Source organism: Monopterus albus, unplaced genomic scaffold (genome assembly GCF_001952655.1).
Source record: "Monopterus albus unplaced genomic scaffold, M_albus_1.0 scaffold3.1, whole genome shotgun sequence".
NCBI classification, from domain to species: domain Eukaryota; kingdom Metazoa; phylum Chordata; class Actinopteri; order Synbranchiformes; family Synbranchidae; genus Monopterus; species Monopterus albus.
Genome location: NW_018127883.1, coordinates 3,082,584 through 3,095,211, shown reverse-complemented (window position 1 = coordinate 3,095,211; position 12,628 = coordinate 3,082,584). Strand labels below are relative to the sequence as shown.

Genomic DNA, 12,628 nt, shown 5'->3' with positions numbered 1-12,628 from the left:
TCCTGCCACTGCAGTCAAGTTGTTCGCTTCTGCTGTTGCCTGGCAAACAGGAAAAGGCATTGAGACTCAAGACAGCTTTGATGAGAATTAAAACCGAAAACTTGAGTTTTGAGACAATAACTAACCTGCAGCATAGACTTTGGGTGGGGAAGTTCCTCACCTTGATAGATCTTTATATAAGCCTGCAGGAAGGGAAAAAAACACCTTATCACACCAGTGTTTCCTACAGAGTGTTAATATTCTGGCAGCTAACAGGAAATTAACAAGCTGTGGTCAAGTGCTCAAAGCTAGTGTCCTGTTTTTTTTTTTTTAAAACAACAAAAAACAGGATTTAATCCTGACAGTGAAACCTCTGACTGTAGTATTATTTTGTACACCTGAGTTACCTCACTTGTTCTGCGTCCGTTTCTGTGATGAACAAAGTTTAAAACTAGGCTTTGCAAACTGTAACCAGCTGAAAACACTGAACCCTGTTGATGACCACACTGGTTTCACATGGTGTCTTCACTTTATGAATGAGGTTTTTAAGTGTCTCTCTCTCTTTAGAGGACACCACTGTTTACTGGAGTTTGGAGTTTACCGTAGCTAAAAGCCAAGACCAATTATGTGCCATTTATTTAACATAAAGCTTTTGTTACTTTCTTGTAAATCATTAATTTCAGATTAGGCAGCAGGTTGTATGAAGTAGCATTGTGATATATCAGTATGGACTTTAAAATCCTGCAGGACCTTGAAGTACTCCACGAGATCTCTGCAGGTGACTTTGTTGCCTCCGATCTCCTTCTCCACCAGTCGTTCTGGGGCCAGGAGGAGAGGCACAAGCTTGGCCAGCTCCCTCTTAAAATCACCATTGATGTCTGAAACGCAGACACAGCCTGAATGTTCTCTGGAGCATGTCTTTTCAGCATATTTACCTTTATTACCACATGTGTACGTGCCTGTTTTCTCACCTCTCAGCCTGCCATCAAAGCACGGGTTTGTGGCCACCTCAAGGCCAGGATGTGGCAGCAGGAAGCAGCCGATGTTGGAGAAGCAGGAGTGGATGTGTTTCCTCACATTCTGCAACTCTTCATGTTGGTTTTGCTTCACCTGTGAAAGCAGACAGCAATACATTCTCACAGCAAAAGCATGTTTGTCTTGGACTGCTGTGTACACACACCTGAACAGACAAAGACACCGGTTATGTTTGTGCTTTTTAAAATAAGGTGTGGTGTGTCTGGCAGGAACAATGAGTGTGCAACCTGCTGCATAAATATCAGGATAGAAATTAATTTCTCTGTATGGTCAAAATTGTGCATTTTCAAATTGAATTTAAAAAATGATTCTTACCTGTAGTCTCTTCTCCAGGAAGGCATTGCCTCCTTCCACGCCGTAGTGGTGTTCATAAGGATAACTCCAATCACGAATCAGAAACATCAGGGACTGAAATGCAGCAACAGCACAGACACAAGAAGACATATTATATTAGATTTGGGGATAATAACAGGGGTCCATTCTTATTGATATTACATTTCTCAATTCTACTGATGTTCAATCATCCTATCAATTAAAACGAGACTTGCTGTGCAGCCACATATTAATCGGAATGGGAATATTTACTGGACAAGGTGCACGCTCAGTGGCACATGATATTCTTTAAGACTATACAAATGTTGTACACACGGTCAGGAGAAGCAGCCAGTACCTGGAAAGGTTTCAGGTAGATCTCTTCCATTGCCAGCCGCCCATATTCTGTGAAGAGCTACATGTGAGAAAAAAGAAACTATGATTAGAATATTGAAGGCTCTGACGCTACTTTCTCCTGGATGGAGAAGACAGAATGACACCAACCTGCAGATGCTGCAGGTCGTCCTCCTGTATGTTCTGGGAGAGATTGTACACCTGAGAACAAATAAGCACAACATGAGATGAGAATGCTGGTAAAATGTTAAAGATAAAATAATGACAGTTTCCACCAAGACACAGCAAGTGTCACCTGTACAGAGCTGGTCATTGTGCTGAGGGCGAACACAGTAGCACAGTCCTTTATGGTGGACTGGCTGTCAAACGCTCCCTGAGTGTCAACAAGGAGTACAGCAACCTGTTGGGACAAGATGCAATGCATGCAATATGCTGACAACTTCATCTTGTAGGCCAAGTAGGGCGTTTGCTTTAAAAATACATGTAACCATAACAATAAAACATCTGCTACGTAGGTTCGCCTAAAGCTAGACAGCATGTACAACACCTTCTCATGAAGGATTTATGGTGTTGTTTAATAGCTACCTTGCTGCCATCTGGTTTGTCGACCACAAACACATCACTCCAGATCTGAATTCCTGTGGTCTCCCTCTCACAGCCTCCTCTCCAGGTAAATCCTGTCAGGGGCTCGTCATCACCTCCCATCCATGACCTGCTCTTCTGCAGAGAGAGGGGATGGGAGGAGGTAAGATGCGAGAAACAGAGGGAGTGGTTAGGACAGACAAAGGGGGGATCCACATGGACTGAGAGGACAGATGAGGGGTGAGGTGTGAGCTGCAGAAAAGACCAATTGTGGAGAGGTGGTGGAAAGAGGGAGGCCTGAAAAAGGTCAGTCGACTAAAGTCTATCAGCAGCTGGCTCAGATTTGAACCTGGGGAACCAATTTTTAAAGATGAGCTGTGTTTGTGATGAAATAATGTATTGACTGTATTGTTACTGTAGTGCCATACTGTATTTAAAATACCTTCATTAGAGAAATGCATGTTTTATCTGTCTGTGACCAAGTGCCCAAACTGTGTGAAATTGTATCTGCATAGTCACACAAAAAAATACCATCAATTTTGGTGTCTTTGATCCAACACCTCAGTTAAAAGTTAAGCCCTCAGTTAAAGCAACACACTGTGCCCTTGTTTGTACTTCTGACTGAGAAGCAAGGAGACCCAGTGACTACAAACAAGAAATGTATACATAAGCCTCAAAAGCTAATTCCTAATTTGCAAAGCAAAGTATGCATGAGCACTGATTCCTGGTGACCATAATATAACAGCGTGTCTCTGCTGAATGCCTCTAATATAACACAGCAAGATGATACTTTGCCATTTGATAATAGCAAACCCTTGCAGTCCAAATAATACTGCCCTTAACAGAGATTCACACAGCTGTGAAGGTTCTACAAACCTGCTCATACAATTTCTAACTATATAACTGAATGTAAAGGACCACACGGTGAACAAATAACATCAGTGTTTGGGACAAATGCACCAATGCGGATGAGCTGAGACATGCATGAATGCCCATACTCATGCTACGGCTCCATAGGCCACGCTTTCGTAGACCGCGTCCTTTGAAGGATGCAGCCCCTGAACTGAGACACAGCTTGTGCGTAAAGAGAGCATGTGAAAATAAGTGTAAGGTGATCCCTCGCTGTCCGTGAGTGTTCAGTTGTTGCTAGGAGGTCTGAGGTAATAGCTGTTGATACTTGTACAGGCACAGCTGTGAACTTGCACAAGAGTGTGTGTGTGTGTGTGTGTGTGTGTGAGTGAGTGAAAACTGTGGGTATGTAATGTACCACTCTGTGTTATCCAGACCGTATTTCAATAGTTAACTATGCCAACCTATTCTAATTCAGTACTTCCAAGTCTAAAACTCTCATTATGAAACTAAACTACATTCCAAGACTCACCTACCCACCAGGCCGAGAACAGCTACACTGAGCTGTCCTACTCATGTCTCATTCATCTGGATGAGTCAATATCTCAGTATGAGCCTGAACAGGAAGCACTCGTCATTATTTCTCTGCCACTACTGCTGGACTGTTCTTGCAGTTCACCTGTTCTTACAACCTCAACCGACTGCATATGTTACATAGTATTAAGCTCCCAGAGGAAGGATGAGCTTTTGGATGTTTACTTGGCACATGTAAACACACCTTCAGCAGGGTCTTCACTGGCACTCTGCACCAGCGCAACTATTTATTTTCAGAAGTGTGAGATGATAGTTAAATCATATCGTTCAGCACTGAGAGCATACTTAATGCACTATATAGCGAGGTGTTCCTATTATTCTGCCCCCTTATGTATGTAAATAGAGGACAAAACAGTAGAAGCATGTTTCAATACAAGTATAAAACCACCTTGACCTTAATAAAAAAAAAACCCAAACTAACAATACAGAACAAAAAAGTTACATCTACATCAACTTATCTTCACAAAAAATTAGAACTAGTATGAATGAACCAGTTATTTTCCAGATTTGACTGTGCAGATGCAGAATTACAGTTTAATATTTAACTACACGGCTACAATTAGTGGATTATCCTAATTTATAGCCACTTGACAGAAAATTAACAAGCCACCATTTTGATAATCAGTTAATAGTTCCGAGTTATGATTTAAAGAAAAAAAGCTATAATTAACTGGTTCCAGCTTCTCTAATGTGAATATTTTCTAGTTTCCTTAGTCTTCTACAAATGTAAAATTAAATCTGAAGGTGTCACTTTGGACTGAGAAAGTGTGGTGGACATTTTTCACTATTTTGTGAAATTTAATAAACCAAATAATCAAGAACATATTCAGCAGATTATACATCTTCTAGCACCAATTAACTTGACTGCTATTCATTTCAGACTAGCCCTACTGTTCAAACTGACAGTGGAGTCAGTGCCAATTCTGACTGGTCCTGGTTATTTCATTTCTAAAAAAATATGTAACATCATTTGAGGAATATTTGTTATAACAAGATGTGTTAACTTGGTCTTTTAAATGAATCTCCACAGGAATACATAACCTAGTATGTCCACAAATGTTTATCTTACCTGACTGTGCATGTAGCGCAGCATGAAGTCCAGCAGGAAGGACTTGCCCTTGCGGAAGGCCCCGGCCACAGATACAACCACCACATTCAGGTCCTTTATGTGATCCTGCAGCAGGATCTTCTCCAGTGCAGCAACGTCCAGCTCAAAGCTGTGCTCATCTTCATTGGCCTGGACGATCTGGATGGGCCTGGGTTCTTCCTCTACCACAGCCTAACAACATGAATTTGCAATCAATCAGGGCTTTCCCTGCCATCAAGAGAGGTTCAAGGCAGGTTTCATGGAGGAGCAGACTGAAAATTAGAGCCGAGATCAGCCAACAAAGTGTGTGTGTGTGTGTGTGTGTGTGTGGGTGTGTGTGTGTGTGTTTGGGGGGGGGGGACCAGAACACATTCAGGAGTCTGCTGTAAAGCAAAGACACAGCTAGAATTTAAAGACTGCCATGTAAAATACAGGATACTAAGGTTGAATATTTGTATTTTTCTGTCAAAATATATGCCTTGGATTAAAAAAAACACAGGAACTTTAATTTTCTGCAGGGAGTCCAATAAAAGACTCCAGTCATATATTTCATCATTGAAGATTGAAGAATAGTATAGTCTCGCTCTCGTGAACCCAGTATTGTGCAACACCTTGTCTCAAGAGCTAAGTACATTATCACACCCTTAGCCTCCACCAGTCTCTGGGATGCCGTCTAGCCTTGTCCATGCCGCAGGCCTGCATCCAGCATGGTGGGCCACCTTTCAGCCTCTCACACCAAGCCCCAGCTGGTCCTTCTTCTGTTTTCTTGTGTTCTTTCTTCCCCGGGCGCCGAGCCGCCTCCTCTTGTTCTGTCGTGTCTCCTGCTCCTTTCCATCTTCTTTGGGTACAGGTCCACCTGGCTGAGTTTCCTCCCTTTCCTGGTACCATGATGCCACTTGTCCTTAACTCCACAGCCACCAAGTTGTCTGCGGCCTTCTCCTCCTATACTGGCACCGAGCTGCAGTCTGCTTTCTCCTCTACTGGCTTCCACTGGCGTCTCCCTCGTTTCACTGACCAAAGCCACTGCCTTGCTTCCCGCGGCTGTGGGGGCTTTCAGCGCCACCGCCTTGCGGCTCTCTTTTCCTGCTCTGCCTGGCTGCCACACTGAGGAACCAGCTTGCGACTTCCTGTTTTTTTGCCTGAGCTGCTCCTCCTCCTTCCTCGCTGCTCCCTCAGTGGGTTTTTTAGGGGCTTGTAGAGCATGACATGGTTTGCTGATTTATGGCCAAGGGCTCCCCTGTCTCCCATTCAGGATCGGAGCATCAACTACAGCCGCCATAAAGGTATACCAGGCCACCTTGCAAAGATCAAGGAAGGAAGAATCTTGCATGTCCATCAGCAGTACTTCCACTCAACCCTCAGGATGTGCATAAAGTCTAAATCTGCTCTCTTCTTAGGAAGGTCTTTTGGGGGATTCTCCACACCTAAGTGCCACATGGATTGACCAGAATCCTTCCCCCAAAATGCTCCAACAGTCACCAAGCAGCATCAGCACAAAGTTCCACGTAGGCTTAGTCCTGACTAGTGAATACTGTGTACTGCTAAAGACAAATAAGTTCCTATTGGAGCCTACCTATACTTTTATATTTACACTCTTTAACATGTTTATTTTTCTTCTATTTAATTTGCATTTTAATGTTTTATGCTATTTTTTCTTATGAAGTGTTTGCATTATTTAAAACACTCTGAATTGCTTCTGTGTATGAAAATGTGCTATACAAATAAGCTTCCCTGGCCAATACATGAAATATGGAAGAAGAGTAGTTAATACTTTACCTCTTCTTCCTGAAAGTCTTCATCTGGTGATGGGGTGTAGCTGGCATTTTTGCCCACATTTGAGGGCATGGTCCTGGGCAGTAATTCATCTTCCAGGTCTTCGGGCCTGGCTAAAGGAGGCCTCTTATGCCGAAAAATAGGGACATCGTCCACACCACTAAAGCCTTTAGTTGACAGGAGAAAGTAGAGAGGAAAAAGTACACTGGTTAGATAACATCATGCTGTGTGTTAAGTGTGGAGACAATGGGAGTAATGTGGGGAATAGGAGAAGAATGTGGAGACAGGGTTATGAGGTATTTTTCTGTCTAATAAGTCAGTTTACATTTATAACTATTCCTCTCAAAAAGGTTAACTAGCCTATATGGGTCAAACTATAAACAGGAATCTTAGTAGCATTCTGTGCAGGGCTAAATACTGTTATCAATGCTAGTCTACCCATATAGGTCAGGCTCGAAATAGCCTCATGCTGAAAATCACCAAGGGCCAGCAAAAAAAAAAAAAAGACACAAGACAAGGAAGCGACAAGGACAGTGTTTTCCGTTCTCTTCTGGGTCATCTGGATGTTTCTGCAAAAAAATCTTTCCCTTAAATCCAAAGCATGCTACCTATAAAACTGTCATTGCAAACCGCAGTATAAGCTGATGAGCTCGTCTTAGGAGCATTATATTTAAGGTCGCAACTACAACTAATGGTTAATCTTTCACAGTCCAAAAACCTAAAGATGCTCAGTTTACTATCAGATAAGATAAAGAAAAGCACCTGGAACAAGAGTTTCAGGCTTTTTGTTTGTAAAATGATTACCAAGATAATCAGCAGAAAATTATTCAGCAACTGACTAATCAACCAGTCACTACTGCTGTACATTATTTACACACTGATTATCACAGTTTATCCCAGTTCTCTGCTTTCGGGTCAGAAAGAGTTCATTTGTTCAGCTCCAAGTGAAGAAACCAGTGGTGCAGCATTAAGATGACACTCCCTTGGCCTAACAGAGTCCACAGAACAGGCAGGGCAAGTATTAGGCACTGCTCACTCAAATTCTTAAGCAATTAGTTTCTACTACTGTATATGCTAGTACAAATTAGGCTTCAGCAAACCAACAGGACCCATCCTTTCCAATTTCCCTGCCATCCTTGATGAGCACAGAGGCTGCAGTGGGATGATTTTTCACCACACATTTTAGAAGCCTGGTGAATCGTTGATAACTCTCATAAAATTAACAGGCAGATTATTCATTAATGAAAACATTCACTAGTAAAAACATAAGACCATTTAAGCTGGGAGGGTGTTTTGAGGATATTAAGTGATATTCTTACTCAAGAGGACAACTGTAAAAAGGGACATTTCAATGATCAACCTGGATGTACTGCAAATTCCCAAAGGGCAGCAGCAATACCGGACTAGTGTTGGCTGCAAGCACAGGGCAGTTACAGTAATCTGCTCAGCACAAATTAGCCCTGCACATTTCCTCCATGTGGGGAAATGCAGGTTCCCATCAAGAGCCGAGCAGCACTCAGCAGGATGAGGAGGCACAGTCTGCGGCTACAGAGGAATAGAGGAGACCCACACAATGACACTATTCTGCTGGGAATGTGAGGAGTCTGTATAGCACAACAGCCAGTGAAAACACACTAGCTTCACTGATATGTGCACTCACTACTACACTTCATGATGAAGTGGCTAAAGCAATGTCCTACTCCTCAGCTCGAAGAAAATGAGGCCAGGACTAAAATTAGCTACCTTTTTTAATCTTCCAGAGGAACCGAGCGGATGTTCACTGGCCTAGATGTTTTCTTGCCTACACACTCACATACAAAGTTACTAAGAGATGAGATTAGTTTGTACAGTACATCGCAAACACAAAGCATCACACATACACCCAGAGCTGCATTTAGTCATGCATCCATCCAGTGCTAATAGAGGGGTCTATCTTTAATTATGTGCTATGCCCCAAATGTCCCTTCCCTGGACTCCTGCACTATATCTGAGGGGGACTATGATAAGAACACAGTCCATTTAACTTTACCAGCTGTCTAAACATGGGAGGTTTCATACTTTACAGAGGGAACTCCTCTTGCTTTTTCCAAGTGATTCAGTGTAGGGATGAAGACATTTTGAGATTAAAGTTGTATTCTACAAGAAAAATACATTGCAGCATGTTTCTCACAAATATTCTACAAGCAAGATTATGTAAAATTATTGCTGAGGGCCTGCTGGTTATGACATTTCACAGTTTCATTTGGATCATAAAAGAGAACACTAGCACTGGACAGCGGGCAAATTCCATGCAAAAGTTTCCTCTATACTGCTGCAAGACTAATTATCAGTGTCAGAAGTTCTCAAGCAGGGTGTCAACACCCTCTTCGAGCCTTGTGACATCCAGGCTACGGACTGTAAAGACAATTTGTTTTTTGTTTATTTTATGTCAAGACAACAAGACAGCAGAGACCATGTTTATGAAATGGAATGAGGAATCCACTATAGCCTATTAAGATGCAGATATAGCAATGTCTCTCTATACCAGCACCCAAAGACAACCTGGTTTGGCCTCCCTAGACAGGAGTCATAGAGGGCAAAGGGTCAGTTGCAGCAAGCAGACCAACCGAGAGTTTGTGAGGACAAAGTGCAGATTAAGAGCAGCCACAATTGGTGAATGTTGTTGCTGTCAGCTGTCCTGCATGAAAGTAGACATAAGGGTTACCATGATAAGAGCCTCACAGGGATCATACAGTATCTCAGTGATGAGCTCTGGAGACAGACCAACACTTTCTTACAGTCTTGACAAAGTGTTTTCTAACTGTCCCTTTCAAAGCTCAAAACGAACTCATAGCAATTAGTCAGTATTTTGTGTGCACATGTAAACACTCCAAATTAACTCAGACCCCTCTGAAATGAACCAAACTAAAAACACCCTGGTGAGACCTCCTACCAATCAAAAAACACAATGCACTGTTTACACCCTTACTTTGGAAAAGCGCCACAATATGAATCTGAAGAGCTGACAACATAATTGTGCAACATTGTGCTCAGATAAACTTTTAAAGCAAGCAGGCTACATTTAGCTGAGACTGAGGACTGTGGATTTTGGGCCCACATCAATTACAGCGTGAGACTGAGGACTGTGGATTTTGGGCCATCATTTACAGCAAAAGTGCATTAGGAAGGCAGGAATGACTACAGAACGTAAAACTTATTTCAGTCTTCATATGGACACATATTGTCCACTACTTCAAGAGAGACCAGTAAATTGTGAACCTATCCTTTAACAATGAATTAGGCTACAAAATGTGTAGCTGTAGTCATGGGACAAAATTAACCTAGTATTTACGTGTATAAATCTGCTGGCAAACTAATAATAGGATATTTAAATCAGAGTCATTAGTGGGATTAGGAGATTATCGTACGTGCTTGTGCTGTATGTGGACGGGAAACTGGTCCACATCATTATCTAACCAGTGTAAATAATGCCGACTGTTTCAAAGTTCAGAAACGACACAGTTGAAGGCAAGTGCCTGTCCAACTATAGGCAGCCTAGAGACAAGACATTGGGTAGAAACGTCTGGTCCTCGGTGGCCCAGGTGAAAGTGGCGGCCCGGACAAATGAGCAGACAGGTGTCGCGGTTTAATTTTGTATCCGGGTCAGAATCCGTTTCAGACAACAGCTTTTCAAGTTAGAGATGGGAAACATATTTAAACAGAGAAAACACATGCTGACAAAGTGTGTGTGTGTGTGTGTCTCTAGCTAAGTTTCATACAGTCTGGACTATGTTGGCACTGTTTGTATAGTACAGGAGACATTCCAGCAGGGGTACCGTATTTGCCAGTACAGCGTGGGTCTCCAACTGAAAGCACGAGCGTCTGGCTATCGGAGAAACTAGTTTGGCACTAACCAAGGCGCCAGAAACAAAAACATTCAATTTTAACTCTCTGTAAGCTTCGTACTCTTTATCAGCTCGCTGTCATGCACCTATTAGAAAAACAAAAGCGGTATACCTTCGTCAGCAACTCGGCTTTTATAGTTGGACTCGAACTGATTCCTGCTCCTCAGCCCGCTCACCTCCGCCATCTTGGACTATTGAAATCCGACGTGGCTGACGTCAGAGAAGACGCTGTCTGCTGAGTTTCTCCCTGACTGAAACTGAAGCAGTTGAGTCGCTAGATATACAGTGATTTGTAATATTAGAGCAGCAAAGGACTCGTGCGTGTTCTTTTAACCTCTAGAGTCCTGAGCTTTGGAAACCCAAGCTGTGCGGTCCTCATATGAGGACGCAGGGACTCTAGAGGTTAAGCATACTAGCATTGCATATACGAAAATGGGCAGAGAGATGAGTTACACATGACAACATCTCTTAAACAAGTTAGATTCAATGCATTTTGAATTATGTTTTTTTTGTCTTCAGCATAGTGCATCCACTAATGCCATCATCATACAAAAACTGTTTCCATTCTATGAATGATGGGAATCTTGCAGGAAATTGGATCCACTTCCTCAGTGCATCTCAGGGCTGCCTTCGCTCACTCACTTTGTTCTGTTTTGTGTGGATTCTACTTCATAGCAACATGAGCATTCATTTCACACCTATATGATATGTACGATAATCTTAGAAAAAAATATTCAAAAGCTGCATCCTTCTGTTGCTGATCTTCCCTGAAATGCCTTGACTTTCAGAGGTGCCTATTCAATAAGTTGCACTTTGGATTAAATTAACATTTTAACATTTTCCAGACTGGGTTTGCCGTGCTGTTTGTTAATCTACCATTTTGGTCTAGAATGAAATATTCAACAACTATTTAATAGATTTCTATTAAATTTTAGATAAACATTCATGGTCCCCAGAGTCCTCATATGACCCCCTGACCTTTCCTCTAGCACCACCATGAGGTTGATATTTGTGGTTTCTACTGTAATGTCTTCAAATCTTTTGGATGCATTTCCATTAAATTTTAGTGCTAATTATCACCGGTTAGCAAGATAACACACTAAACTATGATGGTACACATAGTAAACATATATCTGCTAAACATTATTATGTTAGCATCGTCATTATGAGCATGCTAACATTAGCATAGCTCAAAATCACAAAACTCTTAGTCTTCAAATCTGACACACATATATCAATAATTATTTTATTAACTCACTCACTGGTATCTAACTTCTGTGGCCATTAGCAGCCATGGTAAAATGTCTTACCACTCTGTATTCCCTCCACCTTGACAAAGGTTAATTTTGCTGATAAACGTCCCACGGTAACAATAAGATCTATCTTTTTTTGTTTAGGCTGAAAGCTCATATGTTGTTCTCCACTTACTAACTTTATGGTGTTTTAACTGCTTTCAATGATGATGACTGTTAAACAAAAAGCTCTTCACCTCTGTAGATGCACTCACGTGATGTGTTTTCCCAGACTGACAGAGGGGCATAAATAGGAAGGGAGCTTTTTTCATGCCTTGTAATCCTATGTGAAATTCTGCTTGGCTGGGGAGGCCTGGTCTTTGGTTTAGTAGTGTGGAGCGTGTGGGTCTAAATCCAGTGCTTTAGTAGTCCAGGTGTGACAATGAAGTATGTTTTGGTTTGAAAAACCTTTGTTTTTCATGTGTAAAGGTGTCAGCATGTGGACTTTCCCCCCATTTAAATTATAGATGCAAATGCAACAGTGAAGGAACTTGCTATCTCTGATGTTTTAGTAAGATATTCTACTTCATTATAGTCAGGCAGCAAAAACTTTGGAGTTTTTTTTTTCAAACTTTCACTCTGAGTGTTGCTTATTTTGTCATTGCTATTTAATGTCATGTGTAAATACTGAATATTTACAATTTATGTTCCAGAGGCTTTGAGTAAAGGTTAAAAGAAAGTTTGTAATGTTGGAAAAAGTAGTTAGCAAAGCATTCTCGCCAACATAACAACATGGATACAAAGTCTTGAAGGCTCTCCTAAAAATTTAACTTTGAACATCTTCAGTTTATTGACAACTGAGAAAGCATCATCTGCAGAGAAAGCAGATGATGGGAAATAAATCCTTTTGTAAATTTTGACTTGAGGAGGAGCGCTTTGTTTGTGTT

The 12,628-nt window shown here is 41.7% G+C and overlaps 1 protein-coding gene across 1 annotated transcript in view; it reads right to left on the bottom strand.

Moving 5' to 3' along the window:
* The window catches only part of LOC109960415 (atlastin-2-like), a 15,224-nt gene extending 4,508 nt beyond the window's left edge, over positions 1 to 10,716 (bottom strand). The window contains exons 1-12 of the mRNA XM_020600509.1: positions 10,562 to 10,716; positions 6,569 to 6,732; positions 4,775 to 4,984; positions 2,266 to 2,400; positions 1,976 to 2,080; positions 1,831 to 1,881; positions 1,685 to 1,741; positions 1,330 to 1,422; positions 951 to 1,089; positions 730 to 857; positions 126 to 182; positions 1 to 39 (exon numbers count right to left, since the gene is read on the bottom strand). The exon at positions 1 to 39 is cut by the window's left edge and continues 4 nt beyond it. Of these exons, the coding sequence (XP_020456165.1) occupies positions 1 to 39; positions 126 to 182; positions 730 to 857; positions 951 to 1,089; positions 1,330 to 1,422; positions 1,685 to 1,741; positions 1,831 to 1,881; positions 1,976 to 2,080; positions 2,266 to 2,400; positions 4,775 to 4,984; positions 6,569 to 6,732; positions 10,562 to 10,634 (1,251 nt within the window). The 5' untranslated portion in view covers positions 10,635 to 10,716. The remainder of the gene's footprint in view (positions 40 to 125; positions 183 to 729; positions 858 to 950; positions 1,090 to 1,329; positions 1,423 to 1,684; positions 1,742 to 1,830; positions 1,882 to 1,975; positions 2,081 to 2,265; positions 2,401 to 4,774; positions 4,985 to 6,568; positions 6,733 to 10,561) is intronic.
* Between the last annotated feature and the right edge of the window lie 1,912 nt (positions 10,717 to 12,628).